Below are 17,170 nucleotides of genomic sequence, written 5' to 3'. Positions count from 1 at the left end.
CAGATCTAAATCTGAATTTATACAGGGTATGAATCATTAGTTTCACATCTAAAATACTCATGAAACCTGCTTAAAATCAGATTTGAACACGTAGTAAAACTGCTTAGAACATGATCTGTACATCTATAGAAATCTGTTCAAAACAGATTTGAATTCCACAAAAGAAAGCTGTCAAAACAGATTTATATCAGATCAAAAATAAATCCTGATTTCATACACGAGGATCCGGTCAAAACCAGATCAGAAAAATTCAGAAATCAGGAAGATTATCAGATTTCATAAAAAAAATCTGGTTACCAACCAGATCTGAAAATCTGAACATATAAATACAACCAGAGTTCAGATCTTTAACCAGGCTCTGATATCAATTGAAGGGAAAATCCGACCCGAAAGAACTAAAAATCGGATTGCAAGGATAAGAAGAACAAATTTACCTTGATGCGCAGCAGAAAAAAACAAAGGTTGCTGAAAAATTTCATGACAGCAGCAGATGCGACCCTCTTCAGCAGGGTTCCTTTTTGCTTCGCGAGAATAGCACGCGCAGATCCTCTACTTCGCATGCCCGCCAGGCTTCGTAGAAAAGAAGGGATGAAGAACTTGGGGTGTCACTACAGAAAGGAAGCAGAGGGATGGCGTGGTGATCAGATCTCACGGTAAGGTTCCTTGGAAGGAATGCTCCGTATCTTTCACGCCCATGCTGGCCCCCTTTTTATTTTTGTCGCATACAATTTGATCCCAACGCCCCATGCTGATAAGAACATAATCCAAACTAATTCAAATCGAATTTAAATTTGATTTCGAATTAGTTCTTATCCATAATTTCAAACCCAAGGAGATAAGGGTAGGCGCCACTCATGCTTTCACGCGCACGAAGTGAAGGAGGCGGGATTTTCGGTGCCTATCCTTCCATTTGGTCGACCAACATGGAGAGAGAACCTAGAGAATTTAGGCTTAGGTGACCAATTTCAATTTGATTCCATTTTGAGTTCAATTTGAATCCAATTCGAATCCGATTTGAATCAAATTCGAAAAGACTGTCAATCCTAATCTAACGAGAATTGAGATCCAAATCCAACTTGGATAATTAAACCCAATTAACCTTAAATCAAATCAAGTATAATTAAATTAAATCTGATTTAAATTAATTAAGACTCGAATCCAATCCCCTTAGAATTTCAGATCAAACACTGATCAGAAGTTCGGATCCTAACTAAATTAGAACTCGAACCCAATTCCCTTATATTCCTTGGATTACAAATTAATTCAAATTCATCCTCGAAATTAATTCTGCAACTAATGCCCAGTGCTAGCTGGATATAGCTAGTATTTAATTCCGTATGACCTAGAACTTAATTCTCAATTAAGTAAATCTATTTGTTCAATCAAGTTACCTACTTCCGGATTGAACATACAGACTTTAGGTCAATCTCTTTTCCATGTCATCTGACTTCGTGCATGACTCTATAGGTTCGAACACTAAACCGGTAATACAAGAACTAATTCTTGCACTAATCGTGCATGACTCCATACGTTTGCAAGGCAACACTTAAAAATCATAAAATATGGTTACCGCATAATTCATCCCTTTGATCCTGAATGCTCAGGACGACCTAGAATTTAATTATCAACTCTGGATTAGTTATCCACATTGTATTTTAATCTTGTTCAAATCCTGTGACCCATCCATGGATTGTCCTAGCCAAAGTCTTACTCAATTGAAATACAGTGATGCATCAACTCTTGAAATGCAGAGGAGTCAATCCGTGATCCACACACCCAATACCATAAGTACTAGACTGTGCCCAAAAATCTTCTATCACTGAATTAGAAATTCAGATAGTCCGACACCAAAGCACAGTGAGTTGCTTGTAAATTACCGTGTAATCTCAGATCGAAGGGATACTTATGCTTATATTCTTCGTGAGCTGCTCTTGACAGCAGAGTGCTCCACAGGTGAGTCACTTGTTCAGTAACAATGTACTCCTACATCTCACCTGTATGCCATACCAGTGTCTCCACACTCCTTGGTTAAGAGAACAACTTATATGGCACACAACGATCTATACTTGATAAACGTCATCGTCCTTTAATGGCGTATCGTTTGATCGCGAACATGTTTAAAAACTAATCGATAAATCCTCTTTTATCGATTATCATATAGTTCTAAGAACTTCATCACAATATTAGAATTCAATAAGGAAGATGTACACCTTGCGATGAATAATGCTAAATAAATATTATTAATTCATAATTCATATACAAATTATAAAGAGCACAATTGTCCAAACGATTGGCTTTAGGACATATTTCCTAACAATAAGGAAGAAGAATAAATTAGAGAGACAATATCGTTTAACTAGGTTTTTCCAGTTTTTAAGGGATTTGATTGATTACCTCTCGTGAAGGGTCGCTATGCTAGTTTTAGTAGGGATCCCGAATCTTCTGCAAATCATATCTTAATAGCCTGGAGTCATGCCGTAATCGTTTGGAATTGCACTATAACTGCCTAAAGGTTCGACATAACTGCAAGGGGTTATCATGGTAATCTTTATCTTCGGCTTGATGGAGAGAATGCACTTCACACATGGGGAAAAAAGGAGGCTTAGGTCATCAAGCTGAGAAATAACTAACCGAGCTGCAGTGCTTCTCGTTGAGTGACACATGACCTCAAAGGCCTTCTACTCTACTTGTCTTGCTTCCTGATTTGATCAAGGTGGACTTAGATTGCTACATAGGAAACCACATCAGTTCTAAACTGAACCAATCTAGTAGCGCCATGTCATAAGCTCATTTTCCACCACAATACAATGCGTCCATGTGAAACCTCATCATCTTCCACTCTAGTTGGGTTCTTCATCTTCAACATCTCAAGCAAAACTTCAGAAGCCCCAAGCAAACCAATAGCACCTCCTAGCTTTTCTGCCTTCTTTTTTTTTGCGTTTTCTTTCTCCGAAGCCTCCAACTTCTTAATCACCAAGGCATCATAGTCCTCAAATAGATTGAAACAACAATAACAAACCCAATGATTAAACATCCCTGGTAGGACCTATCTTACAAAGGCCCCTCCTCCCCAACTTGCTCCTCAGGGTACTCTCCCATAATAAAATCCCCAGCCCATCTAAGATGTCCAGCTCTTGAACCCTACCTCCCAAACACCTTTCTTCCTCCATCCTAGCTTGCAATTATGCTTGCCCACTTCAAACTTCTCTCAATTCTGCAAAAGGAAAAAAAGTCCTTATTTGGTTCACCTCCCTTTCGCTAAAGACCATCCCTTATTAAGCTAGGGCTAGCCCAAGAGCTTAATAGCCTCCCATTAATCTCCTCCTCCAAGTCACCAACATTGATAGGGTCAACACTAAGATCCAATAGTAAGGAGCAATCACCAAATTCCAACATTCCTAGATTCAAATCTTGATTCAAATTCAAATTTGGAATAATTTCCCACTTTCCACTTTAACCCACCACCATGCACACTGGAGTAAGCACCTCCCTCCCAGATAAGGCTGCAACTGACCCAACTGACAAAACCAACCAGTGTCATCCTCTAAGCCTAAGTAATCTGGATCAATCAACATAGGTCCACCTGCACCAACCCCATCCTAAGCCAACCCCTACGACCAAATTAACCCATCTTTCTTTGCCCCGGCTTCCTTTGCTTCCTCAACCCTAACTAATTCCCCCACACCAAACCTTGTCTTTGTTCCTCTACCTTCTACAACTAGAGAAAAAGTAGATTTACACCCCCTACTCAATGGCCCAATACACATCCTCATCAAAATCACCATCCTAAACCAATGGTGAGAGCTGCAAATGGTTCTAGTAGAACCATTCCTCACAATAGTCCTCTTAAACATGCGACCGAGAAGATAGAGAAATATGAAAGGAAAATTTCTCCAAATGTTCCATAAAAACAACCACCTTATAAAAGGAGAGGTGTTTTCCCCTCATCACAATCCACCCATGAATTAAACAGCACCTTAAAGGAATTAATCACTAACTAGACAGAAGTCCTGTTACAAGCATGGTAAGCAATGCCTTTGAAAGTCTTGGAATCCTTAAACTGAAACTAGAAAGAAGATCTCCCAAAAGTGATCTTCCATGGGATAGCCTTGAACGAGAACTGGACTTCCACCAAAATGCCAACTTGAGCAAGATTGCAGATCATCCTCATGTTAGGAAGGAAAACTAGAATTTTGTCTCTATCCAGGTGCTAAGACTCTCAAGTAAGGTTGGCTAAATCAGTATCGAAACCCATACCGATTGGCTAGTGGTATAGTATGGTACAAACCCGTATCATGTCATTTCGGGGTGTACCGACACAGAGAGCTGGAGAGGGAGGGGGAAGGGGGAGAGAGAGAGAGAGAGAGGAAAAGAGAGGGAGGGTCAGGGAGGAGGGGAGGGAGGGTGAGGGACGAGAGAAGGGGAGAGATAGCCCAAGAGAGTGAGAGGGCTTTCAAGCCCTCATCTCATTGATGGCCAAGGTCACCCTTATTTCAAATGAAATAGGGGGCCCTAAATTCTTTTGGGTTTACCAAACAGAAGTCTGTAATTGATTTGCCGATTTCAATTGCCCCCAATTTTGAAACAAAACCGAAACACAGATGACCCAAACCATCGACAAGATAAGGGTTCAAAAGATGAGCACTCAAAAGCCCTCTCTCTCGCCTCTTTCCCTCCCTCCTCCCTCTCTTCCTCTCCCTCCCTCCCTCTCTTTTCCTCTCTCTCCTCCCTCACTTGATTTTTTTTAACCAAGAGGTAGAAGTATCGTGCCAGTCCACCCTCGGTATGGTTCAGTACACCCCAAACCAAGCAATTCGGGGCAGCACGGTAAATTTTGCTCTCAAGGCCCACCAAAATCATTGCTTCTAGACAGCACCTCCTCAACCTTTTCAAGAAAAGAGTCACCCTGATCACTCTCAAACATATGTCCTTCCATAAATGCTCCATCATATCTCTATCCAACAAAAGATATTTAGAGTTTGCTGGCTCAGTCCTATAATCTCTATGGAAGGAGCTCACCATGAGAGAAATGTTCGCAATTCTAAGAGCAAGGACACCCTCTTTTAAAATGTCCTATTCCCTTACATAAATAGAATTTCACCCCCTTTCTACACTCCTTTCTGAAATGCCCTCTCTAACCATACCTAAAGTCGGTAACAACCGAGTTAATCAAAGAAGGAGCAATGGCTAACTTGCCCCATTTAAAGTCCTCACCAACCCCCAATATCCTAGCATTAATCCTTGAGAAACAAGCCAATTTCATGTTTAAACCTACATTAAAAGAATAGTTGAGAATCTTAGCTCTCAACTTTGTAACCTCCACAACATCTCCATAGCACAAAGGAGCTTTGGAAAAAAGAAACAGAGCAGCCTCCAAGATGGTCAACAAGCGGACCATCCCCTCCACCACTCAAACCGAAAACTTTCTTAATGAGACCTAGCGTAGAGAAAAGACCTATCAAGCTTCTTAAAATAGGTCGTAAATAGGTCTTTAACAATTAGGCCAAGTTTGGGTTTCAAACAACTGACCTATTAACCGATTTAATATTCAAATTGGATTAGGTCTGGTAACCCATTGATACGTTTAACTCATTTAACCCATTTAAGACCTATTTAACATGTTTAGAACCTGCTTAACCTATTTCTATCTTGTTCAACCCAACCTGCTTAACATGTTTAACCCATTAAAAGTCCACTTAACATGTTTAACATATTTAACCTGACTTGACGTATTTAATAAACGGGTTATGCAAGTCAAAAACAAGTCAAGTTCATATCTAAATTTTTGACATGCTTAATAAATAGGCCAGATTCAGGTTGACAAATTTTTGACCTGACCCACGTCCAATACAACCCGTATCCAACTTGACCCAACCCCATTGCCACCCCTAAATTCAACATGCTCCCACATGAGTCATCCTCTCTTCACTCTATAACAGCAATACCTGAAAAAGTTAAATATCAATATAATGAATAAATAAAACATCCTTGGCTAATATTAGTTTGCTTGGACCTAAACTAGACAAAAACCATCAAAACTAGACCAAGATCAATCAATTTCAGCTGAAACTAACCGAAACCAAGTTTTGAGGATCAGTTTAAGCTCAATCCAAGTTAAAGCTGATCCATTTCAACAAAATAAATCAGTTTCTGCTCGAACTCCAAACTTGGATCCGGTAGATTAAAACAAAATGAATGATATATCATCCTCAGACAAATAAAAACATACAAGAAGATAGAGAGAAGCTTGATCATTTTGAGATGACTTCTTCGTTACCACTTTTGGATGGTTAATCTCCTTCAAAAGTTACTTTCTTCCATTTGTGCAAAAGCAAATTATAGACTCATTTAAATAAAACCTCCTAGTCCATATTTAAGCGAATTTGGAGATCTGGCATCCAAATAAGCCAACCAATCATATACAAAGGGTAACGAGATCTTACTTATCCATCTTTTAAGGTTATGAAATATCCTTCTGAGTCTAATAACAATAGGAACTTCAAAATATATACCAAAATGAAAATGGAGAAACCTAACAAAGAGCCATTGTTCGTTATCATTTAAGCAAGTTTTGGTCTTGTTTCAAGTGTAGTCTCTCTCTTAAATTTTGGAAGCTGGATCTTCAAACCGGAAATGTTAACCATGCAAAAGAACCATTCCATAATGAATCAAAATATCAAAGCCTTCCATCCATCTATTAAAGAAGAAAAAGAAAACTATGGTTTTTTGGACTTAGATCTAGGTCCTAACCTGAACAGAATGGTGTCTGTGATAAGAGGGCCAAAATAAGGCACATAGATTAGCTCATTAGTCTCTATAGTTCTATGTACTTGCTGACAAACAGCATCCAGACTTTCAGTGGAAACTTTTAAGACAAATGTAAGATTTATTTTAGTATAAATCAAGATATATACTGAAAATGGAAAGTAAGCATCAAATAAGCATAGTACAACTGGGGATGATGAAAGTTCATCAATTGAAAATGGTTCAGTTAAGGAATTTGGAGTAATAGGAATCAAAAATATAAATCAATAAAACCTTATGACATTGCCTGAACGAGTGATGCATGGGTACAAAGGATATATTTAGTGAGTAATGGATTAGGTTTGAGAAGTAACAAAGAGGCAATTGTGACCAAGAATGACTTGAATAGAGAAATTAAAGGGTGTCAAAAGGACATTGAGTACATAAACCTCTAACAGCAATCAGCACAGTTATAATAAATCATTTATGATGCTAGACTTCTGCAGATTAGCTAAAAGCTGGTTCCTTTTTCAGATAATTTTTAAACACAACTATAAGCAAGCTTGCTAGTCTAAGAACTAAAGAGATCACTAAAGTAGTATGCATGCTAGTTGCATAATCACTCAGTAGTTTTAGCCTTTCCACATGCTAGTCCATTTCACAAGTCAGCATGGAAGAGTACTGCATGCTAACCATACCAAATCCTAGAAGCCACAACCATGGTATGTGACACTTAAATTCTTGAGTATACCTTAATTGTAGCACAACTCGCTTTTGCACAAGTTACCCATTAATGTTTACTATTTACTAACACCTTACTTGAATACTTCACCACCAATTATTAGTACAAATTCAACTATGAATAATTCTGTCTTCCTTCCTTGAAATGCCATGTGATCGACATTGAGTTACCTCACAAGATAAAATTCAGATGAAGAGCATAAACAGAACCTTAACCAAAACAGAGGATAGCATTTCACTGCAATAACATGTGCTAGTTTAATCCATAGGAAAAAAAAAATCAATTTACCAAAATTACAGACAATTAGTTATTAGAATAAGTCATGTCTTTGTTGAGGTCTTAATTCCAAATGCAAACTTATTATAATTTGATATAGGTCAAGTTTCATTTTCTATCTTGGGCAAGTTGTTCTTCCTTATAAGAGGAAAAAACTGATGGCGATTATTCTTGGAGAGTCTCTAGTGGATATGATGCATGTCAAAGTTGATGATAGAAAAGAAGAGAACCCTTCCTCTCCCTACATATTCATTTTGGCTTGCTTTGTTTTTTGATTTTTCTAAGTTATGAAAACTGTCAAGAGCTATGGAATGGGGTTTATGTTTGGGAGTGGTTGGAAATTTAAGGTGAAAGAAGTAAAAGGGCTAGATATTCTGTGAATTCTATCAAATCAAGCATCGCATAAATGAAACTCACAATATTGGATTTCACATAATCAATACTTACGCCAACACAGTGAACACCATAATTGCCACCAAAATCAAGAACAAAATCACAAGATACTGAATTTTTGTCAAGGTCACCTTATAATAACAAAAGAGAGAAACAATAGCTTAAAATTTACAAAATTATGTTATATCACAAACTGAAAAAGGATACCGCCCACAGCAGTATGGTGATGTTCTTCCAAGCTCCGAGGAATCCAATCAAGGATCTGAAAGTTTGAAGAATATCCAAATAAAATACCAAAGGAGAGAAGCAAATTATCAAGATAGCTTTCCGTAGCATATGCATAAAACGCTTACACTAGAAGGATTAAAGCACCAAGACCCATGACAGGGAGCGTTAAGGTCCTTCGGCATGCATCATGGTGGGTACTCATCCATATCCCAAAACAAATAACTGCTATTGCTAATATCTGTATGACCACGTGAAGAGTAAACCACGAAACTTATCGACCAATTGAACTTGTAGCAATTAATAAAAAGCAATAACCTTAAAGTCACATGTTTTCTGACTTCCTACAACTATGAAATAATAGTAAACAAAAATCAAGGGGAAAACCTAGTGCACTTTGCCATGTTCCGGAAAATCAGCCTGAGCCCTCAATCCGTCTGTCCCATTTGTCATTTCTCTCTTATATAAAACAAGATTTGAATTATGACGACTTCAAGAGAAAAAAAAAATTCAAGGATAACAGATTTTTTTCCAATCTAAAATGTACAGCACCTCCATGCAGAGGTATCTTGCATTAAGGATAAAAACATAAAAATCTGTGTTATTTGTTCCTCCAAAGCCCCAAAAAAAATCACAGGTGGAAAGATGTAAAAACAACATCCCCTGAGCAGCACCTGCAACAAATCCATGTTTGCATTTGCATCAAGGAGAAAGAACAGATTATAATTTTCCCTCTAGTAAAGGAGCATTACCAAAATCTTTAAAGAACTGACGAAAACCCAGAAGGAATTTAAGGGAAAAAAAAAAGAAGTGAGAGTGTGGGAAGAAGAGAGGATAAAAATCAAAAGAGGCAATCGAAGAAGCAAACTTACCTCTGAGGAAGAAAAAAAAAAAGATTCAGATTCTTGCAAGTGAACAAATATGAGAGGGAAAAGATCCTGGGATGCTTACCATGGTGAAAAAGTTGATCCACCTGACGACAAAGATGCTTGTTCCCGTGCTCATCTTTGCCTACCCCTTTCCTCCTCCCAAAACCTTCAACTGTGTGTGTGTGTGGAGAGAGAGAGAGAGAGAGAGCGATTTAGTGGAGGAGGATGCCTTGAGGGACAGAGGGTCCTAGTTCGGACGGTAGGATATGTTTAAATCCTGGATGAACCGATTTGGTGAAAGATGGACGTCGTGGGGGATAAGGATCGGAGTTCGGACGGTGGGAGATGTCTTAAATCGTGGGGAATCCAGCGGAGGTACCACCTTGCACCTCAGCAGGACAGCAAAGTGGCAGCAAAAACTGGGGGCCGCACCTGCTTTCGTTTTTGAACATGTTAGTCATTTTTTTTTTGAAGTTGCCCAAATTTCTTTGTCAAACTAGTCGCTTTTTTTTTTCTTTTTCAGTTTCATTTACTAAAATTTTAAAAAAAAAATTGATATATTCTAAAATGTAAAAAAAAAATGCGTTTTAGGAGCCTCCATATTGCATACATCAGGTGCAATTGGATCATAAATAACACCTCATGCTATCTTTTATATTTCATCAATTTTTGATTACACACTATCCACCGTATATATATCTTAGAATTTATTCTGATTCACTTACATTTGATGCATGCAATAATTCCACGGGAGCCTGGCAACGGAAGCAATGGAAGCGAAGCTTTAATTGAGGATTCAAAAAATCATGAAAAATGACCTCCATCCCATCACAAATGCTAGTTAATTTTAATTAATTTCCTTAGACGAAGCTTTCCGCATTCAATTTCTTTGGTGAGCATGGTTTTTCTCTTATGGCGGTGCCATAAAGGCTGTGTCCTCATTTCGAGGCTCCCATATTCCAATATTAGAACCAACGTTATCAAAAAAAATCACAAAAAGGAAAGCTAAGAATTGAAGAAATAAATATACACCCCAGAAGCTAAAGAAGTCATTGCATGGACCAAGTCCATATTTCTTAGGCCCAGGACATATCCTTCATTGTTCTAACTCGGAGTCGCCCAGATCAGCATAATTTGGGAAACTCATTTCTGATAATTTGGTTGGTCGCAATAAGGACTATGGGGACCCTTGCGGCCTCACATCATGTGGCTGGTTGGTGACTGGGGATCTAATTTCCTGGAGTGAACTTTTGGTAGTTGTGTCTATCCAATGGCCGAGCATCCACAAAAACAGAAGGGCCCAGTTGTGTCCGATCAAATTATACTGATTGGCAACCACCTCGATCCAATAATAAGCGTTCTTTGCCTGACCATCAAAATGATAGGCTAAGAAACAGACTATCATATAAAGAAGCGCACTTACAAGCCTTTTAAAACATTAATTAATAGTTAAAATAAAAATTTTTAAAATTAAAATAATATAGAGCTGAAATTGGATCGAATATCACTATATCTATATGTATTGTTGGTGCAGAATTCTGCCGACATCAAAAAAGCTGGAGTTGAGATGGCCGCGTCCGCCACCGGGACCTGCAAGGGAAATCTAAACCGGAGTTGGGGGTGCTCCGACAAAACCCTCCGACGCTCAAGTCAGTACTTTGCTTCAACAGAAATGGAATGCTCGAGTGGAAATTTTAGCAGAGTTTCGAGAAAGAGTTTTTAGCTTAGAGAAGAACGTATCTGGGGGTTCCTTTTTATAGACGGAGGGCGTAACTGATTAACAGCGACGTCTGTAACCGCCTGGTAGTGGGCCGTTCAGAGCCACGCGGAGTTTGTTACAAAGAGTAGTGGCGTCAGAGGGCCGTTCAAGGCCACGTGGAGTTTGTTATAGAAAGTGGAGTGGTGTCCGTTGTCACGACTTGCCAGAGAGTGGTGGAGCCACGCGGAATCCGTTACAGAGAGTAAAGTAGGGTAGTGGCTATTGTCGTGACTTGCCAGAGAGTTTGGATCTGTCGGCTGAAGCTCGGCTGGGATGTCTGATAGAGCGGAATGGCTCTCTGTCTTGTCGATCCAGGAGAAGCTCGAATATTTTCGAGGTTGCTGACGGGTCTACTGTTGTTGGGTGCCTAGAGCGCTGATACTGTAGGCGGGAGTCATCTGTTGTAGAAGCTGAGATGGGGACTTTCTATTGGGGAAGTCCAGTTTCATGAAGAATCTGGCAGAGGGTCGGTCGGCGGTGGACTTCGAATGGCGTTGGAGAGGTTCGTCCGCTAGAGGAGTCTGGGGGATCCTGTGGAAGTCCGGATGGTGTTGTTGAAGTCCGGCTGACGCTATTGAAGGTTGATGGCTGGAGAGGTTCGGCAGACATCGAAGGCGATCGGCCGTCGTAGAAATCCAGCTGCTGGAGTCCGTCCGTTGTAGAAGTTCGTCCGGAATCCATCCACTATGGAAGTTCAGACGGAGTCCGATTCTTATAGAAGGTCGAAAGGAGGCCACCTATTGTAGAAGCTCGGTCGAAGATCGGTTGCCGTAGAAGCTCGGAGTAGTGACCTAGCCGGTGGAGCCTATCCCGTTGTAGAAGCTCGTCTGGGATCCGCCCACTGTAGGAGCTCGGCTGGGATCCGGCTATGAAGGAGCTCGGCTGAAGTCTGCCTGTAATAGAAGTTCGGAAGGAATTTATTTATAGTAGAGACTCGGATGGAATTCGCTTACAGTAGAGATCCGGAGTAGACCGCCCGCAGTAGAAGTTCGGAGTAAATCGCTCGTAGTAGAAGTTCGGAGTAAACCGCTCGTAGTAGAAGTTTGGAGTAGACCGCTTGTAGTAGAAGTTTGGAGTAGAGATCCGGTTGGTGGAGCTCTTCCGTTGTCGAAATTCGTCTGGGATCCGTCCACTGTAGGAGTTCGGCTGAAATCTGATTCTCGTAGGAGCTCGGATGGAATCCGAAAGGCGGTCGACCGCCGTAGAAACTTGGATGGAGTCTGGTTACTATAGAAATCTCGTTATCGGAGAAGCTCAGATATTGACGAAGTCCGAAAGAAGTTTGGAGTAGAGTCATCCGTGGCCAGAAGAAGTCTGGAAGGGATTCGGAGAATAGTTGATCACTGTAGAAAATCGGCTGATAGTGGAGCTCAGAGGGCATTTTGAGCAGTCCGATAAATGAATGGAGAAGCTCATTGTTAGAGAAGTACGGATGATATTATGGAAGCTCGGACTGTCGAGGGGGTTCAGAAAGATGCCACACAAGGTCGGAAGCCGGAAAAACCCTAGAGGGTCGGCCTTTTACAAACTTCAGCTGGGGATATTTTATATCCAATACCAGTCTCCCTACTTTTGAATTCGGATTCCGAATAAAGGAAGTACAGAAAAATTCTCACAGCCGAAGTTGCCTCCTTTGATTTTCGTACCCGGTGGTTTGTAGATATTTTGGCGTTTGGCGCGCTGGTGCTGGAGCCTTTTCAAATCAAGACGATCCGAAAAGATTTTTTCAAAATTCTCGCTAGAGCACTGCTCTAGGTATGGTGCAATAATGATTTTATCAGTTGTCGGCCACTTTCAGTCGCCTGCCACGGTGAGTAGGCCACGCGACGATTATAGATCAACCAGAGAAGACCTGCAATCATTATTGCATCGGACCCCATCGCCTATTTAAACCTGCCTCCCCCCTTCGGGGATCTCACTTTGTACGGGAGTTTCTTCGGTCCCTCCTTCTTCCTGAGAGTTTTGTCCTTCCTCAGCGTCCTTTTCGGCTTTAGGCGTTCTTCGAGTCGTCCCCATCTCTGCCTCTCTACATCCCTCAGACCAGCCTAGGTTAACTTAAGAACTTTCTCTATTTCCGCGGCTCTGTTTCTAGACTGTGCCGATCCTCCTTCGTTGCAGATATGGGCACGGATGCAGCTCGGATGTTAGCCAAGAGTCTCAAAGCCCACAAGAGGGAAGGCGCTGCAACTTCTGGGTCAGCGAAGAAGGCGAGGGTAGAAGAGACAGATCCGATCGTGTTTCGCCTTGATCGCCCAGAGCCCGTGCTTGTGGCACATCTTCGACCGTGAGTACTTTCCGATCCTGCGGAAGGGAAAAATTGAAGGGGGACTGGAAGAAGAAGTCAGAAAGAAGGAGAAACCCGATCCCAGAAAGAAGGTCATGCCTGCCGTCATTGTGAGGCAGCGGAAACCATGGCGCAGAAAGGATGGCGTCTATATGTACTTTGAAGATAATGCTGGAGTAATTGTTAATCCAAAGGGGGACTAGAAGAAGAAGTCGGGTACTTAAAGCAATCCTCGACGATGGCTGGAATCGAGAGTTCGAAGTCTGATGGTATCGAGCTTCCTTGGAGCTCTTTTGCCTTTTATTCTATGTATTCCTTTCCTTTCTTGTTGCCCCCTCTTTTTTTTTTGGCCTTCAAAGGCTTGGTAATGCACACTTTACTAATGAAATGAAAAGAAAATTTTTTATTATCTTGTCCATTCTTGCATTAAGTCATCGTTTACCGAACTTCTTTTGTCTTTTGTCTTGTTCGATGCCGACGTTGTTTGAAGGTTCCCGATCGTCGCCGTGTTGATTTGCCTTTTTTGTTCATGACCGTAGGTCTTTTCGAAGCTATTTGAGTTTGACGCTTCCTCCCAGTGCTCGAGCTTGGGGGCCCGAACTCCTCGTTACCTTAAGAAAGTCGATTTTTCCTCGGCCTGTGTTGAGTTCTCTCTTAGAGACTGAGGGTTCTTGATAAGAGTCTTCTTCCTCATTGAGACGAGGTCCCCTATATCTTTGACGTAGTTTGCTTTTCACTTGTCGCTGGTGTAGTTCGTCGCTTTCTCTTTTCATCTCCCCCCCCCCTTTTTTTTTTTTACATTTGAGAGAGGATTTTTTCTCTGCTCTTAACGGGGTCGTGGGAGTGTAGAGGAGCCATTGAGAAGGCTTTCCTCCTCATCCGGTCTTGATCGATCGGTCTTCATTTGTGTCAGGACGAGGTTCTCCTCCTATCCCCAACATAGTCAATCTCAGCTCATGTTAGGACAAGATTCTCCTCCTGTTCCTAACAGGACTGTGGGGGCACGTAAGGGCCACTGCAAGGGCCTCTCCTCTCATCCGATCTCTGGATAACCGGACCTTCGACTTTGCTCATGTTAGGATGAGGTTCTCCTCCTGTTCCTAACATGGCTGTGGGGCACAAAAGGACCGTTGCAAGGGCCTCTTCTCCCATTCGATCTTTAAATAACCAGGCCTTCGATTTTGCTCATGTTAAAATGAGGTTCTACTCCTGTTCCTAACATGGCTGTGGGGGCACATAAGAGCTGTTGTAAGGGCCTCTCCCCCCATTCGGTCTTAAAATAATCGGGCCTTCAACTTTGCTCATGTTAGGACGAGGTTCTCCTCCTATTCCTAACATGGCTGTGGAGGCACATAAGGGCCGTTGTAAGGACCTCTCCCCCCATCCGGTCTTAAAATAATCAGACCTTCGACTTTGCTCATGTTAGGACGAGATTCTCCTCCTGTTCCTAACATGGCTGTGGGGGCACATAAGGGTCATTGTAAGGGCCTCTCTCCCAATCCGATCTTAAAATAATCGGACCTTCGACTTTGCTTATGTTAGGATGAGGTTCTCCTCCTGTTCCTAACATGGCTGTGGGGGCACATAAGGGCCGTTGTAAGGGCCTCTCCCCCCATCCAGTCTTAAAATAACTGAGCCTTCGACTTTGCTCATGTTAGGACGAGGTTCTCCTCCTGTTCCTAACATAGCTGTAGGGGCACATAAGGGCCGTTGTAAGGGCCTCTCCCCCCATCCGATCTTAAAATAATCGGGCCTTCGACTTTGCTCGTATTAGGACAAGGTCCTCCTCCTGTTCCTAACACGCTTAGTTTCGATTGTCGGAAGGAGCTACTCCCTGTCGTTATGAGCTCATGTCAAAAGAAAAGATATGCAAATATGAAAAAAACTTTTATTTAAGGCAAAGTTGTTGGTAATACATCCGTAGATTTTTTGAATCCCATAGCCGCGAAAGGTCTGCTCCCTGTCGGAATCCTCCTGAGATGGAGTTGATAATCCCAATCGAAGGCCGATCTTCAAGCTGCTCCTCCCTCCTTAGCGGCTCCGGCTGCGGCAGGGCTCTCGACTGATCTTCCCTACCTTCAGGTCAGTGTCGAATGAATCTGTCGAGCCGACCTCGTCTGATGAGCTCCTCGATCTTGTCTCGGAGCTGAATACACTCCTCCGTGTCGTGGCCGTGGTCACGATGATAGAGACAGAACTTGTTAGGATTGTGCTTCCCAGAGTGTGTGCGCATCCTTTTCGGCCTTGGCAGCTGCTCCCTAACCTCCATCAGTACTTGAGTTTTCGATGCGTTGAGAGGGGCGTAGCTGTGGAATCTTCTCAGGGGAGAGCTCCGTCGAACTCTGCGGTCCGGGCTTCTCTACCTATGAGCCCAGGGAGGAGTCTGGACATGCTTGTGTCCGGAGGAAGTTCGAGAACGTGGCCTAGCTTCACTCGGTCCTTTTTCAACTGCGGGCTTGCTGGAGTCTCCCACCTGCCGCTCCTTCGCGGCCTCCTCGTCCTTCATCTTGAAGGCTTCTTCTGCTCGGGCATATCCTTCAGTCCGAGCCAGCAAATCAGCAAAGTCCCTGAGATACTTCTTTTTCAAGAAAAATAGAAGATCGTTCTTTTGAAGACCGCCCTTCAGGGCGGCCATCGCGACCAATTGGTCCAAGTTTCGGACCTCCAACGCGGCGACGTTAAAACGATTGACATAAGCTCGGATGGATTCTCCCTCCTTTTGCTTGATGTTGATGAGGGATTTCGAACCTCTCCGGGGACGCCGGCTGCTGACGAAATGAGCAACGAACTAGTGGCTCATCTGATCAAAGGAGAAGATAGTATCCGACTTCAGTGCCGAGTATCAATTTCTTGCTGCTCCCTTCAAGGTAGACGGAAAAGCTCGGCACAGGATGGCGTCTGGCGCCCCATGGAGCAGCATCATTGTCCGAAAGGCCTCCAGGTGGTCAATCGGATCTGAGGTTCCATCGTAGCTCTCGAATTGAGGGAGCTTGAAGTTCGGCGGGATTGGCTCCTGCATGATCATTTGAGAGAATGGAGGGTCAGTGCAGATGTCCTCACCATAAGCAGTGGGAGTATGGCGGAGCTCTTCGATCCGTCGATTCATCTTCCGAAATCTTTGATCCAGGAGGTCCTCTCGACTGCGAGTCTCGAGGGTGTTCTAATGAAACGGAGGTAGAGACTCTCCGGGGGTGGAATCGTGATCAGATAGTGGGCTCTCCGCCTTCTGCTTCCCCTTTCGGGGAAGATGGGGTGACTTACCCAAGTGGCCCGCCCGGTCGTCAGATTCTGAAACTCCGGTGATGCTCTTTTCAGCTGCACTAAGACCTGCGGCTGCTGCGGCTGCTGCTGCATGGCCTGCACTACTTCGGTGAGGCCCCTGACCTGCTGAACCAGCAAATCGAACTGCTCCATGCCGACTGCCATTGCCGGAGGAGACTGGAAAACTAGAGATGAGGCCGGAGTTTGGGAAGCTCGCTGAGATCTAGCCGCGGAGGCCGTGGATCGCCTGGTGGATGCCTTTCAGGGAGGCATCAGGTGGAGATCTGGCAGGAGAAGGAGAAGTAGATATCGGAGAAGGTGACCAGAGACAGTCTCGTTGAGCACTCCTTTAAGAAAAAGGGTACTGCGAAGACACAGTCATCCTTCCTCTAGCGCCAATTCTGTTGGTGCAGAATTCTGCCGACGCTGGAGAAGCTGGAGTTGAGATGACTGCATCTGCCATCGAGACCTGCAAGGGAAGTCTAAACCGGAGTTGGGGGTACTCCGGTAAGACCCTCCGACGCTCAAGTCAGTACTCTGCTTCAACAGAAATAGAGCGCTCAAGTGAAAATTTTAGCAGAGTTTCGAGATAGAGTTTTTAGCTTAGAGAAGAACGT

At 42.8% G+C, this 17,170-nt stretch overlaps 1 protein-coding gene across 4 annotated transcripts in view; it reads right to left on the bottom strand.

Annotated features, from left to right (window-relative positions):
• Positions 1-9,528, bottom strand: part of LOC105053560 (tetraspanin-10) — a 62,688-nt gene extending 53,160 nt beyond the window's left edge. The window contains exons 1-6 of one of the 4 annotated variants that reach the window (XM_010934771.4): positions 9,332-9,486; positions 8,933-9,054; positions 8,768-8,839; positions 8,509-8,621; positions 8,363-8,417; positions 8,210-8,265 (exon numbers count right to left, since the gene is read on the bottom strand). In XM_010934771.4, the coding sequence (XP_010933073.1) occupies positions 8,210-8,265; positions 8,363-8,417; positions 8,509-8,585 (188 nt within the window). In that variant the 5' untranslated portion in view covers positions 8,586-8,621; positions 8,768-8,839; positions 8,933-9,054; positions 9,332-9,486. Of the gene's footprint in view, positions 1-8,209; positions 8,266-8,362; positions 8,418-8,508; positions 8,622-8,767; positions 8,840-8,932; positions 9,055-9,331 lie in introns of all 4 variants that reach the window. The other 3 variants (XM_010934770.4, XM_073245450.1, XM_010934768.3) reach the window with 3 other exon arrangements.
• Positions 9,529-17,170: the final 7,642 nt, after the last annotated feature.

Source organism: Elaeis guineensis, chromosome 11, assembly GCF_000442705.2.
Source record: "Elaeis guineensis isolate ETL-2024a chromosome 11, EG11, whole genome shotgun sequence".
In the NCBI taxonomy this organism is placed as follows: Eukaryota; Viridiplantae; Streptophyta; class Magnoliopsida; order Arecales; family Arecaceae; genus Elaeis; species Elaeis guineensis.
Note: the sequence above shows the minus strand (reverse complement) of the source record. Positions and strands in the feature narration are given on the sequence as shown.